Genomic DNA, 20,309 nt, shown 5'->3' with positions numbered 1-20,309 from the left:
TAATCATCAACGGCGCAACAACCGGTTATCCAGTCTAGACCTGCCTTAATAAGGAACTCCACCAATTCGATATCCCTAAAAGGTCTGGCGTCCTGACCTACGCCATCGCTCCATCTTAGGCAGGGTCTGCCTCGTCTTCTTTTTCTACCATAGATATTGCCCTTATAGACTTTCCGGGTGGGATCATCCTCATCCATACGGATTAAGTGACCCGCCCACCGTAACCTATTGAGTCGGATTTTATCGACAACCTGACTGTCATGGTATCACTCATAGATTTCGTCGTTATGTAGGCTACAGAATCGTCCATCCTCATGTAGAGGACCAAAAATTCTTCTCTCGAAAGCAGCCAAGAGTTCGCAATTCTTCTTGCTAAGAACCTAAGTCTCCGAGGAATACATGAGGACTGGCAAGATCATTGTCTTGTACAGTAAGAGTTTTGACCCTATGGTGAAACGTTTCGAGCGGAACAGTTTTCTCGACCCTTTCTCAAATAAGTGCTAAAGATAAAGTCCATAGCGCATCGATGAAGAAGAGAAATGGAATTAGCTGAAATTGACCACCCCAAAAAATATAACCGTGAACAAATACTTGTGTCAAATAAAGTCCCTGTGGCAGAAAGCGACCAAGCGGGAAATCATCATTGAATACAATTACGTTAACTATTAGAAAAGGAATTGGAACTTACCGGATTGTCGGAGTATAAAGCCTTAAGAGCAGCTCAAGCTGCAACAGCGGCGACGAAACCAATATATGATAATCGTTGGCGGAACAATACAATTGGATCAGGGCTTTGAAGTGTGTTACAGCACAGTACAATGTAGGAGGCAATTTGGTCAGCATTTCACTCGCCCGAGGTTATTACCCTGATTTGACTCAGGTATTCATTCACAGCTGAGTCGACTGGTATCCGAATTCCAGTCACAGTAACAAATCCCTCTGCCACCAGTGAGATCTGAACCCCTACCACAACCCAGCGCTCTAATCACTTGAGCATTCCGAACTACCTAGGGTTACGTCCTAGGTCCTACCACTAAGGTGACGGTATAGACGGTAAAAATCAGCGAGTTACATCGGAACCACAATCAGCAAGTTACATCGGAATTAGGTAGGCGGAGCTGAGAACTCAAACAGCTGACGTAGCATTATGAATATGCTGAAAAAGCGTATTTCAGGATCTTATGGAACACTAGGAGGACAAACTTTCAGAAGCCTTCGCCTTTCAGAAGACCACTGATTTCCTGAAGGAGATCCAATACGGGTGAAAAAATGGCTCTAAGGGCGGCACGTTTCCAACGAAAAGCGACTCTACCAGTCCTCCCAAATTTCCCTTTACTTGAGGAAAGTCCAAGTGTCAGGGAAACTTAAATGCCATTAACCGCATGGGAAGGTTGATGATGTAGAGGAGGCGAGGGAAGAGGAGTAGTGGCAGTTAGAGCCTGAGAGAGGCTAAGTCTGCCCTGTAATAAAACACTTTAAAGTAACTGCACGTGCCAGTGCCTTTTTCAAGGGAAAAATATCCAGCAAATAGATCGCCACGGAAGGGTACCACAAGGCTCCACACTAGACCTGCCACTATGTAATATGATGCATTCGTAAAAAGCTCCCGGCTTTCCGTCTTACAAGAGGTATGTCGGTTTGGCAGGTGATGTGGTGAAAATTCTCTGGAAGCGGCTAACCTTCAAGCAGCCGAGACAGGAAGAAACGCCAAATGCTGGCTGGAAAGGGCTACTTTGATCCTGGAGGAGGGGACACGGTTTGAGTCCGTGATAACGAATCGCAAGAAGAACATTACGAAAACGGAAGAGTACCGGAAGTATGCCTGCCAGAAGCAGATTGTTATCTCTGCAGCAATAGCATTGATGTCACCAAATATTGTCAGGTTGAAAGACAGCCGGAGATTGCTTTCCAAAAAAAGGATATATTTGGTTTACGGGTCGATAACTTAGATGATTTGTGGCGCCTTTGGGGCAACATCAGACAAGACAGCGTCGGTTCCAGCAGGTATGGTCACCAACAAATTACTTTACTTGTGTAAGAAATTTATCTACGATACTGAAAAAAAACGGATAAACTCTTCGACAGTGAACGCAGAACAAAACATGCAACTAGCATTACTGTAAGCGCAAATGGGACGGAATTAGACGTTCAAAAAATGAGGCTAAACGACGAAGGACATACGTACGTTATGAGAAGGTTGGGGATATGCTTAAGCCAACGCAAAACAATGGAAATAATTGATAAAAAAAATCAAATTACCCTATTAAAGGAGGTAAGGGCGCCAAAAGGTTAAATAATTATAATAATCGTTGGCGCGACAATCTAGTTAGACCTGAGCTTTGAAGTGTGTTAGAACACTTCATTCAAAACCAGTACACTACAGGATTACAATACTCTCCACCCTGATTTGACTCAGGTACTCATTCAGAGTCGACTGGTACCCGTCGTCCAATTACGATACAAATGGCACTGCCAGCAATGAGATTTGAACCGCGACCCTCCGTACGACAACCTAGCGCTCTAACCACTGAGGCATGTGGAAAGGCTAAAAGACCCGAATAATGAGACCCTGTGCGCTCAGAGTAAAGTGGATTCTGGATTCCTACTGAAAACCCCTGTGCGATGAGTTCCTCGATCCACACCATTTGATAGTTACATCATATGCAGCTCGTCTGTAGAATGAGAAATTAGATGACAAGAAGCCGAAAATGGTCCCATACCCATTCAAGAATCACAAACGGTTTCAAAATTGGAAGCTTTTTCCAACGCCGAGGATGAAAAGAAAACTCTTCCTCCTGTGAAGGACTTCCCCTATTTGCACTTTAGAAAATTATTTTATGGGTCCAGTTTTTTTCTTTTCAGTTCGATTGTAATTGGGATAGCATTAAGGGAAAACTGGTTGCTGAATTATAGTTCCTAGCTCACACAGAAAGAAACAACTGACGTAAAATCGCAAGTAAGCCGGAAAAAGAAAATGTTTTGTCTAATCTCTTCCTCTAGACTGCGTTCGACAATTGGCCCGAAATAAGGGGACAACTAATTTCGAAGGATCAAGTATGAGTTTTCAACGGGGACCATAGAAGGAAACATCTAATTCCCAGGAGACAGTACTGTAAAGAAAAACTAGTCCACCATCTGTCACCCTTAATTGAAAATGGAAGAACTTGCAACGAAGAAGGGGACAACTGGTTTCCGAAATACAGATGTGAATTGCACTTTGTAAGGACATAGTTGGTTGCTGGAACACGTCTCCGAATCGACATTCAAAGAGAAACAACTGAATGGAGATAACTTAACGTGCAAAGAAACTTTTTCTAAGCTTTCACTATTAAAGTTGGTCAAACTGGAAGCAACCTCAGATACAATTTAGTTGAGAAACATTGGGAGCAGCTGACCAGTTAAAAGCAGAATTTATTCAATCCCTTAATGTCAAAAATTCAATTTAATCCGCCCTTTTATAATTTTCAAAAAATATTCAGCCCGCTCCTCTCCCCAAACAAAAACCATTGCATAAAAATTCCGACATTTCGTTTAAAATCCAACCCTTCAAAAATATCTTTCCTCTATCAAACACATGCTTTACAGGACAATTAAGTGGCATAGCATTAAATAGATTGAAAATTTCATTAAAATGGAATTCCTGCAGGCAAGAATTTTCCAACAGCACTTTCCCATAGTTTCAAATCCCACCTCCTAAAATTGGAGGGTGTTTTATTCGATTCCCATAAAACCGGGTTACATACAACTAAATTCAGTTAAAACTAAAAATGGGAAGCAATTAGTATCATGCATTTTTCATTGTTACGCTTCCAAACGATAGAGCCCACCCCCATATGTGGCCCCAGCACGACCCCATCCCTTCGCTGCTAATTGCAGGCAAATACTCTCCAATAAAATCAATATTATACAAACAAGTTGGATGAACCATACACGCACATGAGTGCACCTACTACGGCCGACTGTAAGACAGGGTTGTTTTGACCTCTTTTAGTTTTTCAATTTGCTCCCACTTACCCCCACCCATTGCCGGCCGACTGATAGCGTTGTGCAGGTGAAATGGAGTAGTGGAAAATGAATTACGGTTTGGCAGATTGTATAGTGCAAATTGCGTCAACGAGAATATAAAACAAGCGCCAGGATATATTTATATGCGGATCGACCGGGGTAGTATTGTGCAATTTTAGGTTATTATCGCAATCAGCATCGGCAGAGTGAGCAGGGTGAAGATATGCAGACCGAACTAAAACAGAGATGATGCCAACGAGAGAGAAAAACAAAATAAATTCAAACTGGCCAGTTGGCACCGGCAAAAAAGGACAAAATTACAAAATTTTTCACATCATCATCCCGCCCCGGGGCGGGGGTAGTTGGCTTCTCTCATTTTACATTCTCGCATCGAATCAACTACATTTTTCAGCGAACCTCACTAGCACTTTTGCTACCGTTGATATTTCTCGAATATTTATTTATCCCCCATACAGCGCTAGTGCATTGCCACAAAGGCAGGCAAAAAGCAACCCCATGTTGTTTTGGGGTTTATGGTTATATTTCGATCCAATGAGTAAATTTAAATTCGTCAAAAAATAATTAATTACCTGATGCGGTGACGGTGAGGGTTGTGGCGGTTGAGGGGACGGACTCGGTGCATGACCTGGACTATTGCTACTACTCGTTGTCGGGCCGCCATGCTGTTGTTGCTGTTGATGTGGTGAGGCGGGTGGATGAGGATGACCACCCGCCGTTTGTATCGCCGGTCCAGGACTGGCTGCTGGTGATGGTCCGCTAGGTGCACCAGGCCACGGCCGATTCGGTTCCGGATACTGAAATGAGAAATAGACGGGGATGAGGGTGAAATTAAATAAAATATATTAATAAGAGGATAAATGGCCGAGCTTCAGTTTTTTTTTTCTGCCACTGGGAGAAGAAGCAATCGAGCGCGGATGAGAAAATATTGCGAAATAGCGATGAAATATTTATTGAATGGATCTACTGGACAGGACGAAAGGATGATGTAGTTATAGCGCCGGAATTTAAAAGTAAATAATGAAAAATGAAGAGCAATCCGGAGGTTCTGTTTGTAGAAAAAAAAACCGGATTTCAAGTTCATTCCCGTCAAAATTATTGCTCAGAATCCGCTAGTCCCTGCAGAAACTGTCATTTCTACTCAGCGTTTATCATCTTTAGATATGAAACAACTCTTACCTGATGCGGAGGATACGGTGATCTATGATTTGGTCCACCTCCAGGACCTGGCGGTGTTGGATATCGCTGAGGGTAGGGCGAATATTGTGAGCTTACAGGTGGTCCTTGGCCACTGGGTGGTGGAGGTCCACCCTGTTGTGGTGATGGTGGATATGAACCAGGACTTTGACCAGATGGCGGATAAGGTGACTGACCTCGCGATGTGTTCGCCTGAAATGGAAAAGAAGGAAGAAACTGCTGTTAATATAAATCAGGACGAAAATAGATGTTGGATTTAATTGGTAGTGTTTGATTTCTGCCTCCTCCAAGGTTGATTTCGATGGCAACAAGCTAAATGCAATTAAACCAAGAGTTTAGGCTCAATGTAGACAAAATCGCAGACGAGCCAGAACTAAAAATATAGGTGGAGTGAACACTGGCAGAAATAAGACCAAAAAACGAAAAACATGTTGATGAACAATAAGTCCACAAATGAGGAAGGCATGGGGAATTGTTTGTAAGGTCAAGTCATATTTATAGGAGCAACAGCGATAGGAACAGCCCCTCCGGAAACCGGAAAAAAACCATATTGGATCAGGTTAAACTGAGCCTTTTCATTTGCAGCGTGACATGCAGCTCACGACTCTGCCTTTATAGAAGACGGAACGGTTTCCTAAGACTCGTCGATCTCCCAAAGTGGCACTACTGTAGATAAACAGGCTGTTAATTTTCGCAGCTAGGAAATATAAGCTAATCGATGTAATTTCTCTAAGGTACTATAGGTCTTGGGAGTTTAGCGTGAGTGCTTGCCTTGTAGTCATATTCCCATGATCCTCTTCGGAGATTGATTGATTTGGAGACACAACCATAGCTCCGTCGTCATTAGTATTGCAGTCCTGATTTATATTGAGAGCAAGCTCAGCATTGATATCAGTGGGAGCCCAATCTAACACCTTTACCTCAACTAAGAGGTATGGCATTCGAGTTGTACAGCGCAACTCCACGTTTAAGCTTACAAGGAACTCTGCCCGCGATTTGGATACAACCTAGTACACAAGGGGTTCGTGGTTTCGTGGCAAGAGTAATTTCACATTAACCCCAGTGTAAACTCGAGTCTGATCGCCCTCATCAAGTATGTGGGAATGGCATTCCCAACAACCTCTAAGGTACTTCACAATTCTCTTTCCTCGGTTTCTTTGACAGTTGACAGGGTGCTCATGACACTGATTCACGTACTTTATCCTTCACCTCACATAACCAATAGGTCACGTTGGCACAGTTCAATACATTAACCTGCACATTAGAGGAAAGTAGTCTTTAGTTTGAATTGCCGAAGTGAACTTTGCTGACTGGTTGACGATTTCGTTGAAATCAATGATTTTATATCTCTGAATATCAGACAAGTTGCAGCATTCTAGGAACTTCCACCAGTGCCTAAATGTTAGTACCACTGAGTGGTTTGAATTCTGGTATTTCTCTCATTCTCCTTGCCCTATCATCCCCACTGGGTGCCTTTTTGATACGTTTATGTGCGGGTCACCTAAGATTATATTTCTCCAGCCGATGTAGAGTTGAGTGTGCCCCTTTCCAACTTTTGATTTTTACTACTGTTTGTTATGTCGGCCATTTTCCAGAATGTAATTGAGTCAGACTCCATAGGTTCATGTGATTTAGTTAGCTCGTTCGCCATAGCAGTTTTTTACTTCGAATGAAGGTGTCAGTTATCTCACGTATCGTTCGTGAAATGATATTTTGTGTAGTCCTACCTTATTCTGCGCTCGAAACCGTACGCTTTAGCTGTTGATGTCGTTGTAATAGCTGATGAAGTAGTTATTTTCTGCATAAGGTGCCTTATTTACGGAATTTTCCTTTAGAAAATTAGCAAATATTTTTTTTTCGAGTTCGTCTTTGTCTGTGATTTAGCTGATGCAGAGCTTGATTTGTGTTATGCCTTTCGCACTTGTGCTTGCCGGATTGAGGGTGTCATCTGTATTACGCGCCTTCAGTTCACGTTCTAATTGGAAAGTAAAATTGTAGCCAGCAATTTTAACGCATGAGCATTTGAGTGGGGAAGCCGAGTGACAAAGGCCAAGCGCCAAATCCTACTTGGAACCTTCGTAGAGCTGGATATTGTACTAGGCAATATTGGATGTGTCGAGGGTCAGGCTCGATCATCGCCCTGACTTACCTCGTTGGCGAGAGGAATGGTCTGGCGAATGAATAAACATTACACCCACAGTGACCACCAGGTAGTTTTATCGACATTAGAAGTAGAGGAGGCAACAGCCGAAGGCGCAAGAGCAGTGAAAAAAACAGGATAGCTCTTCTGGCGGCTTTAGGAGGTCAGAACCCAAAGGAAATGACTGGAAAAAGTGAGCTAGTTATGTTAGCAATTAGCAAGGACAAGAGTGAAGTGGCATTAAAAAGGTCATACGGGTAAGTAACCGGAATTGCTACAGACAACTGTGTCTTGAGGCAAATGAAAACCCATGAGGCGCTGCCTACAAGATTGTAATGAATAAGATTCGTGGGGAAAAATCAGCCCAAGTGACGTGCCCGAGATCTGTGGACGAATTGGAGATAATAACAGGTTGAACAACGCCCTGAAGTTGGCTGTTAAAATCAGGCCGACATGGTTCATCAGCACCTTTAAATCGTTTCCCGCATAGCCGAAGAGGCGAAGATTGATTCTTCTACCGAAGTCCCATAAACAACCCTCTTCATATCGCCTTCCCTGTTTTCTTAGACGCTATGGGTAAGATGTTGGAGAGGGTAATATACAACAGGATGCTTCCATTCGTAGAGTTAGTGGGTGGTCTATCGAAGTGGCAGTATGGGTTTCGGCGAACCCGATCTACGGTTAAAGTGACCGAACGATTAAACTGGACCTGGCGGACGAAAAGATGGAAGTGGTCCTTATTACCAATTGCAAGAAACCAATACTGCTAATCGCGTAGACGGTGTGCAGCACTCATATGTAGGACAGTATCGGATGAGGCAGTTTGCGCCATCGCGGGAATGATTCCTTTGGCTCTTCAAACGAATAAGGTACGCTGTTTCTACCAGAAAAGGAGAGCGACTTCGCCCGATGCGAATGCGGACTTACAAAAACCCACTTGTAAGGAGCTGTACATGAGAAGCCAACAACGATGTGATAATTCAAAAAAATGGCACTGGACCCATACACTGATCCCGTGTATTAAGAAATGCGTCGAACAATTGAATAACCGCCTAACCCAATCCCTTATGGGACATGATATTTACAGGAAGTATTTGTATCGGTTTTTATTAAACAAGACCCCCGACTGTCTCGAATACGCCGCTATACTCGAGAACCCGGAGCATGTTATATTCAAGAGAAGGAAGTTAAACAATGTCCTCAACGCAATCATTGGACTCCATAATGCCGTGCAAGACATATTGAGGTTAGAGCAACACTCACTAAACAAAAGCCCCAGAAACTGGATCGAGTCCGGAATGGGTGATTTATTCGTGCTGGTGCAAAGCAAAGCTCGCGAAGTAACATTTCACGGTTATTGTGCAATGATATGGACGAAGAAGTGGTTTTCCTGGATGAGAACACACTGCTACACCTAGTAAGAGGACAATTAGAACTGCAACCTGCCACAGCAGAGTCTTACTAAAATTTCCGCCTTCATCAATAAAAAAAAGTAAAAGGTAAAGAATAAAGTTTATGCTGTTTCTATAATGGTCAATCATATTCTCGTTCATTTGAACCGTTTTATTGAAACGTGTGTGTACAGAATTGCACAGACTCTCGTAAGAAGAAGAAGAAGTCGTAAGGAATTCAAAGATTTTCATGTCCAAACTCCATTTCGAAACCCATTGCCTCGAAGTCACCAATTGAGCAGCAAACTCGAACTCTGTTTTCACTCCACGATTCTGAGACTGTCGAAGTTGTTACGCACAATAGGTTAAACCCTTAAAGTTCTCTTCTTTCAGTAATTTTAAGCATCGGTTAAAGTTCTTGTTTTCTCCTTCTCCTGAGTGCAATAGCTGTAAAGTGGAGCTTACTCTGTTTATTGTTCGTTAATAATAGCCGATACTCTGTAAGCTCGTGTTTTAATTCAAACCAATTGTATATTCATGGATTCTTAGGATTATGGCTTCTAGTTCAACTTCTGGCCAACAGAATCGACGCGTCGCGTCCATCATACACCATCGTTCCTGGTTCGACGAAATGCGCCTTAGCTCCCTCTAGGTCTTCCCGAGAAGCCTACATTCCTCCTCTACTATCCAGTGCCATGTACTTCTGGAGTGATCTATGCATTGGCCATTCTAGGGTAGTGTTAGTCACCCTTTCTCGAAGTGTGACCTACTCACTGCCACTTTTGCCTTCTTATTGATTTTCCATCGATTGAGCGCAGAACAACCTCAATTTGATATAATATTATTCCTCATGAAAACAGCGAAAGTAGATCTGCCCCGTTAATGCGTCGAGTGACATCAAGGTTGATTCCACCGTCAGCAGAAATTGATCAAAATTTTCGATATTCAATCCGTTAATGAAAATGAGAAGAGAGCGGTGACCCGCCTATCCGAAAACCTTACTTTTGTTGGGGTTTAACTTCAGTTCAGTTCAGTCAGTTCTTACAAAAGGAGGGCTATTGACCAAGCTCCATGGCTCTGTGAGGGACAGACAGATGCCATTAGCGCAATCGAGAAAAGATTTCATAGTCTGTTGCAGCCTGAACTCCACAAACTGCTCCAAACGATCCGACGTGTATTAATGTGGTCAGTGCAGCAGGATCTAGAGCGGAAACCAGTGCTCCTCGCCGATCAAGCTTTCGGGATGGTCTTTAACGCAAAATAACTTCAGCTACTTCTTTATGCCACAAGAAGCACACAAATATTTCTTCAATTGTCGCTGTCAAAACGGGTACCCTATTTCGAAATTTTGACGATCATATCCCCTTCCCCTACTCACAGGGAAAGATTAAATTTACAGAATTTACGACTGAGTGGAAAGGGCAGCTCAATAGAGACAGCAAGAAGACAATTCAGCTGGAAGACCATCAAGCCTAGATAATTTTCGTTATTTGGAGGACTAGTATGTATCCGCATGTTACGGTAACTATCAATTTCATATACAAGACGTGGAATTTACCAGATGTTAAACTATTGAGAATCGCAAGAAAATGTTCCTTCCACCTGTTAAACTGCTCGTAGTCGTGGATGAGGAGCCCACCGCTAACTTTACAACGATTTTTGTTTTTGACAGACTCGGAAAAAGGGTAATTCGTATAAGATCAGACAATTTATGACGTACGGCATTCAGCACGGGGATTACCTCAGAAGGCGTTAGCAAGTATTCCTACGGTTCCCTGGATTCTTCTGTTTACCTTATCTCACTCATATTCGCGAAGTTTATAAAGGGTCTCCCCATTTTTTCCTAAATGGTCAAAAGGCAGCCACTTTCGCCTTAGTATTTCACTGCAATTTTAAAGCAAACCTTGTAAACCAATCGACATGTTAACTCCGACAAACAAGCATAATAAACTTAACACAGACAACACTTAATGACAGTAAAATTGATCGGGAATGTGTGGCAATCGCAGGTCCTTGCAAGGTTCCTTTGCATCCCTTATACGCAAAGAAATACTGTTTGTTTACTGAGGAAAACCTCACCGCAATATCTGGAAAAAGTCAACAAGTGCATTCGAAATACAGAGGCTTTTTCAGTCAAATCAGCTCAAGGTATTTTCAAGTTGATGGTTTGAGGTGTGACAGTGTCAGCACGCCTGATTGCAGACGAAACCATTTAAAGGTATCAGACAAGAACGTAATGCGGGTATAACCTTGAGGAACACAAATACATTCAATCCCAAAATAAACAAAGAAAATATCCTCGCAAACATGTCAGTACACTATACATCCCTATTTAATCCAATTGTCGAGCCCAATCGTCCCTTTAGTGCGAAAAATCTACCCCTCCCCCTTCATTCAATTTATGAATGGGAAAATTCACCATGTAGTTCTCCCAATAGATACGCTAACATATATTTGTATGTATAGTAGAAATTTTTCCGAAAACCGGAAGAAACAGTTGGTATATAGGCAATCTATACATATATGCATGTAGATACACTTTGCACGGAAGCTCAACAGGTGGTTGAATAATAAATTTTCTTTTAAGACATATTTATACTCCATCCGGGGCTCACTGGTGCCACCACTGACTCCTCAACTTCACTCTCACACTACTTTTTTCCCAGTGCCGGCTCTTTCCTCTACTTCGTCCCTTTTACTTTCCTTTGAATTACTTTTCCTATTTCCTGAGGTCGTCGCGTGGTAGCACTTTTGTATACATATCCCAGCATTTTATCTTATATACACCAAGTATACGTGTGGGAATTGAAAGTGAAAATAGAAACAATATTTAATTCATTATTTTGACATGGAGCATATTATCGCCTATTTGTATTGCGTATTTAGTAAGTTCACGGGTAATTTATTTATAGATGCTTTGTCGTTGCTCTTTGAATGTCTCGTTAATTGAGACACTTTGTATTTAGATTAGGTGCCGGTGTAAGGAAAGTTCGGAATTTGGCGGGAATAACACGTGTCAATTTAAGGACAGTTCATGGAATGGGGGACTGACAGAAGGTGGAGGAATCAGATACTTGTCTTTGTGATAGATACATTATGGGAAAACTGCAGGATATTGATTTTAGTTCTGAACGGTAGGTGGCAATACAAAAAACCTCCTAATCAGTACTGGAAAACTTACAAGTGCCGAAGGAGCAGAATTCTCCTTAAGCGAGGAGAGACTCAATGAATTCCAATAATCATCAGGAGACAAGTAGTAATCGGTTTGCTATTAAATGATGTCAGTGCTTATACGAGGTCTCCCAATAAATACGCGAACTGAAATCATGAACGTCCTGCGAGTGAGTAGCACATAGGTAATGGTTTATACTGAGTGCAGCCTCAGCAATCATACCAGTTGATGCGAGGCCTATCTAACAACTCTGTTGGAGTTAAATGAAAAGCGACCGAGCCGAAAGCACATCCTCCAGGGCTCTCCTTTCAATGGGCCATCCCAATTTTCATGGTTCTAGATAATTTCACGTAAGACTTTGTGGGGACGGTACTCCCCAACGGTTCAACTAGAATCAGCTCGGTGGAAGAGCAGCACCAAAGCATTTCCATCAGTCAAACACAGCCCTGCCTACCGAACTGCGAGCAAAAAACTTTTATTTGATTAAATTCATTCCTGATTAACATCACCCCTCTCCCTTTTAATCTATTTTGGCGCACCTCCTTTTCCATTGTTCGTAACTGCTTGGGAGCCTGCAGGTGTGTAAATTTTCAGCAGTTTCATCCTTCCAACTTTTATCTACACCACTTCATCCTGGAATGTCAAACTAATTAGAAAATGGAAGCCTGAAAAAGTACTAATCGAGACCATTCGTTTGATACCCCACCCGACTTTATTCCTTGGAAAAATTGTCGCAACCCCTTTTGTATAATTACCGCCCCCTCTCTAAAACTTTTGTATACTTACCGCCCCTTCTCTAAAACTGGACACAAATTGTGGCGTGTGGCAGACAGACAGAAAGACAGATCTCCCATCAGGCGTGTCCCTCCGTGCGAATAAGGGAATGTTCCGCGAATAAATACGAAAATGCATATGTACGCATTTGAAGGTGTCGGCACATGTGCATATTTTTTGGTGGGTTGGGTAAGTAAGAAGAGGCAAAAATGGTTATGAGGATAACGCCTAAAATAATAAACCAAAATGGTAGAGGAAAAAAGAATGAAAGTTAAGGTGTAGAAGCCCGCAACCGCAATGCAGATAGATGTGGAAGTGGGCAAGCAGACTTTCGGCTATCAATATACCTCTACTGCAGAATCCTGGTTGAATTACCGGCGAAGTAAAAACCGTTTAGGATTTGGGAGACTTTAGAATCCTTAATGACAATGTAGTTTACAAAGCATAACTTACAGTCTAACTTTTTTATTAATTAAGCGCCTACAAGCTACAAAGCAGGCAAACATCATGAGGCATAACTGGGGAAAAAGGTTGAAATTGAGTACTGAACCGCAAATATTTTTAGGGAGAAAGCAGGACCTTGTAAGAGTAATAGAGAACTGCAATGGGAAGGGGAGAATCGAAGATGTGGATTCTCCGCTGGTGAGGTCAGCGACGTAAAAAGACCATTGGCAAAGTCTCGGCTGTTGACACAACTGCAAAGTTGGGAGCAATCACGTAGAGTTCAGAAATGTGTTTCCTCAATCTACAAAAGAAAGTCCAAAGCATCTCGAACGGAAGATCGCACCGGTCTGAAAGGAATCTGAGACAAACGTTGGCGTTGAACTGGGGGTCATTGTGATGTTAACCAAGGTGACAAGTTATAGTCACATCCTCCAGTGAAGGACTTGTAAGGGTGCATCTTTGAAAGAAATATACCATCTGGTTGTTGTCCCAGAAAACAAACCAAACAGAGAGAGGATACGGGCTAACGGCTCGGGCACTCCAATGGCACTGTGAAATATGCAAAAATTTCAAGTAGTCTGCACAAAGCGAAGTTTCAGAGGTGTAAATCATCCAACAGAAAAAGAAGAGACAGACCCTGCCTCAGATGGAGCCATGATGCCAGACAGCTTTTTGGAATATTGAATTGCCGGACCTCGGCCCAAAACCGGGATATCTGCAGTTCCTTATTAAGGCAGGCCTAGATCGGATACTGGTTGTTGTGCCTTTGATAATGAAATAACGCACGAGAACACCCATTGTATGGGTGGGGAAAAATACCTTACAGACTGGGCATTCGACACAATGGGAAATCTGCACTTGTCGTTAGATATTGCAGGAACTATTCTTGATTCATTTATGGGAAGTTCGACGAATCTGCATTTTTCTCTGATGTCAAAAGAGGTGGGAGGTGGAGGTCAAACTACTAAATACGAAGCTGAACCGAGAGAAGATAATGGTTCAGTGATAGAATATGGGCGAATCATCTTCTGCCCTCCTCAACAAGAAAACATTTGTCCCAATCCATAAAGGTCAAAATCAATGTGCACTAGGGTAAGAAAAACATGATCAGGACCTTTAGGTTTCTGTAGAACAGCATCAGAGGCAAAAAAGAACGATGCCAAGAAAGCAAGTGACGCCTCTCTAAAATTCAAAGGACGGCAAACTCGAAAAGAGAAGTAGAAATAGAGAAACGATTTTGCCTACTTGAATCTCCAAAGGAACTATAGGGGGCAGAACCGTGCGATTCAGGTTTCAGATACCTGCAATATGCGACAATAAGATGTAGAAACTGTGGGCCAATATTCAAAAAGTGCAAGCTATTCCTGAATTCGCGCTGTCGTGTGGTCGTTAGTTAATGTTTATTATTTTATTAGTTATATTTCACACAGCACAACGAAACACATTCACAGAAAGGGTAGTTAAAAATGCAGGTTAATTTGTGGTAGAGGCGTAATAGAGCTCTCATGTGGGGATATTTTATTCTCAGTAATATGCGGTCAAACCGTTGGTATAACAATGAGGGTTGTGGCCAGCACGCTTCCGAAAAACCGGACTTCGGAAAGAAATCGGAAGCATACACGAGAAGCACTTTTGATTGAGGCTCTGAGTTTTGCGGAGGTATGTCTGAATTCCTGTCTACTTGATGGTGCCAGAAGACAAAGGCTTCTCTCCAGACGCTGCCACACCTCTGCTCTGCGGAGCAATGTTACCAAAACCGGCTACTGGTGTCGTTCGCTCCGATAATAGTAAGTCACACATGACGTGAGTATAACTTATATATAACGCGACGCTGTTGGTTTAGACTACTTTTTGAGGAGTTAAGTTTCTAAGTATCCAATCTTTAATTCAAGTGCTGGGGACTTAGATCAGCTAAGTTTGAATTGACGAACGGTGTTTCGCCCGATATGATTCACAACAACATTGTCTTTATGAATCATTATAATCGAACAACATCTGTTTTTGATCACGCTGTTCCCCTGGACTGAGGTGAGACAGTGTCTCATATGTGGTCGCGAGCTTTCGGAATAGGACTAATCAGCAAGTGGAAATGCTTCCAAGCACTTTGCGCGAAGGCAGACCTCAATCCCTGGAGAACAGCATGACCACATCAACACCCTATGGATCATTCTGGAACAGTACGCGGAGTTTAGATTTTCGCTGCACCTGCTCCTCATCGATTTCGAGCAAGTTTTCGACAGCATAAATATGGAGTGTATCTGAAATGTCCTACGCATGAAGAGAATTCCGGAGAAATTGAAACTATTATCAGAACGACACATAATAATAATAATAATTGTTGGCGCAACAATCCATATTGGATCAGGGCCTTGAAGTGTGTTAGATCACTTCATTCAAGACCGTAACGGTACACTAGGAGGCAATGTGGTCAGCATTGCGCTCGCCCGAGATTATTAACCTGATTTGACTCAGGTACTCATTCACAGCTGAGTCGACTGGTATCCGACGTCAAATCACGATACAAATTCCACTGTCACCAGTGAGATTTGAACCGCGACCTTCCGTACGATAGCCTTATGCTCTAACCACTCAGCTTTCTGGACAGGAACGACACATAACGACCACAATGTGACTTCTTATACCAAGGTCAAATCTCAGAGGGCATTGAGGTCCAAAACGAAGTCCGCCAGGGTCGTATCTTGTCACCGCTATCACTTCTTCTTATTATCTGTGACATTCTTTATGCGGCCTTGTCCAGAGGACGTGGAGGAGTTCAATCGACTATGACATCCTTCCTCAAACACCTCGAATACACTCATGACATCGGGTCAGGGATCTTGGCTTTATAGCTCTCAACTCCAAGATCAAGTGGAGACTGTTCTGTGTTGGTGTTTTTTCTGTGCTGCTATATTGGAACAGAACATGGAAAGTGACCCCCACCGTTACTAAAAAGCCCCAAGCTTCCATTAACACCTGCCTGCGTCGTGTCATCGGAGTACGTTGGCCTGTTACAAATGAAGAACTTGGTCGGCGCATAGGCCTGCCACTCGAACGTACTGTAATCCGAAGACGTAGTTGGCAATGGATAGGTCACACATTAATGGGGCGACCATGCAATGGAATTCACTCTCCCAACATGGCCGCCGGGTGGGTCGTCCTAAAGGCACTTAGCGCAGAACAGTAGAGGAGAAGTGCAGGCGTTTCTGGAGGGAGCTGCAGCACATTTCAGGTAACCACGAAGAATGGCGCACGTATGATAGTATGAACTAAAGAGGATCATTGAAAACAGACTTTTCTCTACAATAAAATATATGGACAGTCTATAGGAACCACAATTTCGTTTTCGTGAAGCTCATTCTGAAGAAGACATCACAAGCCCTAGTTCCAAAGCTAGTTTGGGTGGCACATGTTGTGGCGCGGTGAAGTTTGATGTCAAAAATGAGTTCAAGTTGAATTAAGATCCTACATTTTGTAGTAGCAATCTCAGTAAAAAGACAAAGACCTAAGGACTGTTGTCTCCTCTTAGATGGCGTTTAAGTTAACAGAACCACCCCACAATTGAGGATTCTTAGGGACATTCACTACTAATAAAATAACAAGACCTGTTTTTATTCCCTTTGTTTTGAATAAAGAGGCTGGCATCCGTTCCTTTAAGAATGTTTTATTGATAAAATTACAAAATTTAGGTCCACGAAATCAAGGTTTCAAGCTTGACGCTGAACAGGATCAAGCTTTGATCCAATGCAAACGGCGGAAGTGAACAACGCTTTCAAAATAAAACAAGGATGTATGCCTGCTCATGATTTCAATGAGATCCTCCATTCTTATTCCCGGAAAACTAATTAAATAGAAAAATATATTTCACAAGGATCAATTAGACCACAGTAGATGTCGTAGTCTTCCATCAACTACATCCTTCCCCAATTTTTAAGTCAATTGGTATTACTCATCTTTTATTTCTCCTAAGCTCCTTCACTCTTCATTTCCCATGTGAACCTCATCGCAAAATCGTCCCCGAACCCTAACATTCCGTCGCCCACCTTTTCAATCATTATCATAAGCCGACAGGAGTTCATTTGACATCATTTGAACACGTTTTGATATTCTCTTCGTAACCTAATTATCCATTCCGTTGAAATTTTCGCGAATCAACCGGCATAATAAATGCCATACAACATCCACGTGTACGATAGAAAATTTTCTGCAATCCCCTCCTGACTGATATGTCCTTCTAAGTCCTCCTCCCGCTAACACAACCTCATTGTAAATCATTTTCGCGCGTCTCTATTCCAAACGGGTTTCATTCCATTCTTGCTGAACGCGGCAGCATCAAAAGTACCCGTTGCCATCATGGCCCCACCCCCCGTCGAGTTCTCTCCTCTACTCAAAGGACAAAACCGATTTAACTAATTCCGCTTTTGCATTCCGTTGAGAATATTATCAGAGCTGGTTAGGGGGTTCATTCTGACGTTGCTTTTTTCGAATGAACGAGGACGTATACCAAGCGGAAATATGAAAAACAGTAGCAATGATGGCAGCATGTGCATAGTAAAAGGACACATAGCACAGAAGGAGAGGCTGACGTGTAGGAATAGAGGAGGCACATAGGAAGAAAGGACGACAACGAGCCCGACGACGTCGACAAGAAATGTCAACAGTACACTCCAGTGCTGCGTCCTTTTCCTCTAATATTCCAAAGTATTCTTGAAACGGATGAAGGGAATGCAGGATTTGATACAGTTGGATACAAATAAGATCCGGGACGCAGGGGGTTAGGGAAATCCAAGACGGAGGAATCAAGTTGAATGTGCCGAGTTAGAGTTTTACTAATAGCGACGCAGTGGTTGTTAATGATAAGGGACGACTGTAACGGCAACGCTGAGGATACGGTCGTTGAAAATTGTTCACCTTTTCCGGTAACATACTTTCTTCTGGATGATTTTCATTCAAGTGGAGCATGCGGAGGGTGAGGGCGTTCTTCAATTTTTACTTATTTGAACATTCGGAAGATTTGAAATAATCAGGCAAAGTACATATCTGAAATATTGGACAGATATTGACGTAGTCTTTGACGTAGGAGAGTTTAAATCGGAGAAATGGCTTACAATCAAACGTAAATGATTGCAAATGTAAGGTTGGCCTCTGCAAGACTGTGATCATGAACAAACTTCAACTCAGCCTCGTGTCAAACTCGTTGCAAAAACACGAATTTGAAGACATGTATGTTTCCAGATTTCCGAGGCGACAAGCTCACTTAAACATCTGGCAAAACCTTTCCTGTCTGCCCTGCCCTGCCTGGGAATTGTTAAAAGCAGGTGAAGAGCGGACACATAAGGGCTTTGACCTATATCAAATAGTTTAATATAAAGAGTTTATGCGGATCCTGGAGAACTGAAGACTTAGATCTTTCAAGGTGATGTCAAACTTACTCAGCAAGAAAACCAGAACTGGAAATCCTTTTTCTTACTGGATGTGTTGCTAATTGGAGCTGGTAAGAAACTTCTAAATTGTCTCTTCTTGGGAATCATAACAAAATTGATTAAAACCTCTTGTTCCCGTTTTTTGGAGAGGTTTTTAAATTAAGCCTGGTTTTGGCAGCCTGCGTAGGCCACCAGCAAGCTTAGAAAGGCAAGCCTTATACTACCAACCGGAGAGCAAGATAAATATAATATATCACGTCACACACCACACACGTAGGCAGAAAGATTGCGAATACCTTGTTCACTATCACTATGACGATCAATAATAGATAATGTCAAAGACCGTACAAATAGATCCTTGGGAGGAGCGAATACTATAAAATCCAACTGAATTGCATTGGCTTTAGGGGCTCTGGACCAATTTATGGAACCAAGCATTCCAAATCGGCAATCCTCCCAGAGGTGAATGTAAAATAGACCTGGATCGGATTCACGTGTTTACTTATGAATGTCCTACAGGGCCACATGTTATCAATCAAACTTTCTCAGAAAAATACAGTTTTAAGCTGGAGGTTATCGATAATTATATTCAAGAGAAAGTTAGGAACAGTTAGTTAAAGTGGAGTAATGAACCGTCTTACGGAGCTTCGGAAACCCACAACCAGCGGTTTTTGGTGGTGGACAAAGAGGCTCCCGGAAGTTTATATCCAACGACCGCAGTGCCTTAGAAATGGGAACTCTGGTTACTGTGGCACTTAATGGTACAAATGCAAGAGAGGGGAAAGAACTGGTTCCATCGTTAGACCGATTCAGTTGAAGCTCGATTTTTGACAAATCCCCGTCCATATAGACAGAAGTCGCAGTGATTGGAAGCGCAACCTCACGTGAGGAAGGTGCAGTAAGAGGATAAGCAAAAAAAAACGTTGACATCACAGTGCAGACACTAATCGGAAACTGCCTTTATCGCGTTGGGCAAGAAGATCATAAATCTCTGTGAAACTATCAAGGAACTTCGAATCGGAATATAAGAGCCATGATAAGAGGCATCCGGCTGGCGTACGGAAAGGATGAAAGAGAAGTGAAAGCGTCGAACGACAAAGTGAGCCAAGCGACACAAATGAGGCCCGTTCAAACACGAAAGAGGAAAAACCGAGGAAGAAGCAGTGCGAACCATCGAACAAATCAACAGCGCAGCAAACTCTCCAGAGATAAAAGGGTTCAACTCCCAAAAAAGCTGATGAGAATGACAGCTGAGGCTTCCGATGAAACTCAAGTAGCCGCAATTCTGAACAGTGGATGTCACGGGGGGGATATGGAAGCCTGGAGAAAAATGAGACCCTAAAAAGCAGAGATTGGAGGTTATCACTATCGCCAAACGAACTGACATTCGCAGGAGAGTGAAGGCAGACCTCGAACTCATCAATTTGGGAGTCCCAGGAAGGACAATTCTTGAGTCAAATTAGAAAGTACTTGGCTGCTGACAGAAGGACTAGCAAACCAGGGATCACTTTAGCTTGCAAGGGTATAAATGAGATCACCACGAAGGAGGATGTTTGTGAAGCCTTGGAAAAGGAATTCAACCTTATTGCAATACAAGAATCAACGGTGAAAACGCTAATTAAAACTTACGGTGGCACACAAACCGGCATCATCAACCAACCAGTAGAGGCAATATTCAAACTGTTGATAGCACAGAGATTAGGAATAGGCTGGTTTATGTGTCGAAGGGGCAGGTGGCACTAAAGCGA

General features: G+C 42.6%; 1 protein-coding gene across 7 annotated transcripts in view; it reads right to left on the bottom strand.

The window, feature by feature from the left end:
* Positions 1 to 20,309, bottom strand: part of LOC119659198 (trithorax group protein osa) — a 403,506-nt gene that overhangs the window by 287,381 nt on the left and 95,816 nt on the right. For all 7 annotated transcript variants that reach the window (XM_038067160.1, XM_038067163.1, XM_038067164.1 and 4 more), the window contains 2 exons: positions 5,203 to 5,412; positions 4,596 to 4,820 (listed from right to left, as the gene is read on the bottom strand). In XM_038067160.1, coding sequence (XP_037923088.1) covers positions 4,596 to 4,820; positions 5,203 to 5,412 — 435 coding nt within the window. The remainder of the gene's footprint in view (positions 1 to 4,595; positions 4,821 to 5,202; positions 5,413 to 20,309) is intronic.

The sequence above is a fragment of the Hermetia illucens genome, chromosome 6 (assembly GCF_905115235.1).
Source record: "Hermetia illucens chromosome 6, iHerIll2.2.curated.20191125, whole genome shotgun sequence".
Classification (NCBI taxonomy): Eukaryota; Metazoa; Arthropoda; class Insecta; order Diptera; family Stratiomyidae; genus Hermetia; species Hermetia illucens.
The sequence above is the reverse complement of the archived record's forward strand: the minus strand, read 5'-3'. Positions and strand labels throughout refer to the sequence as shown.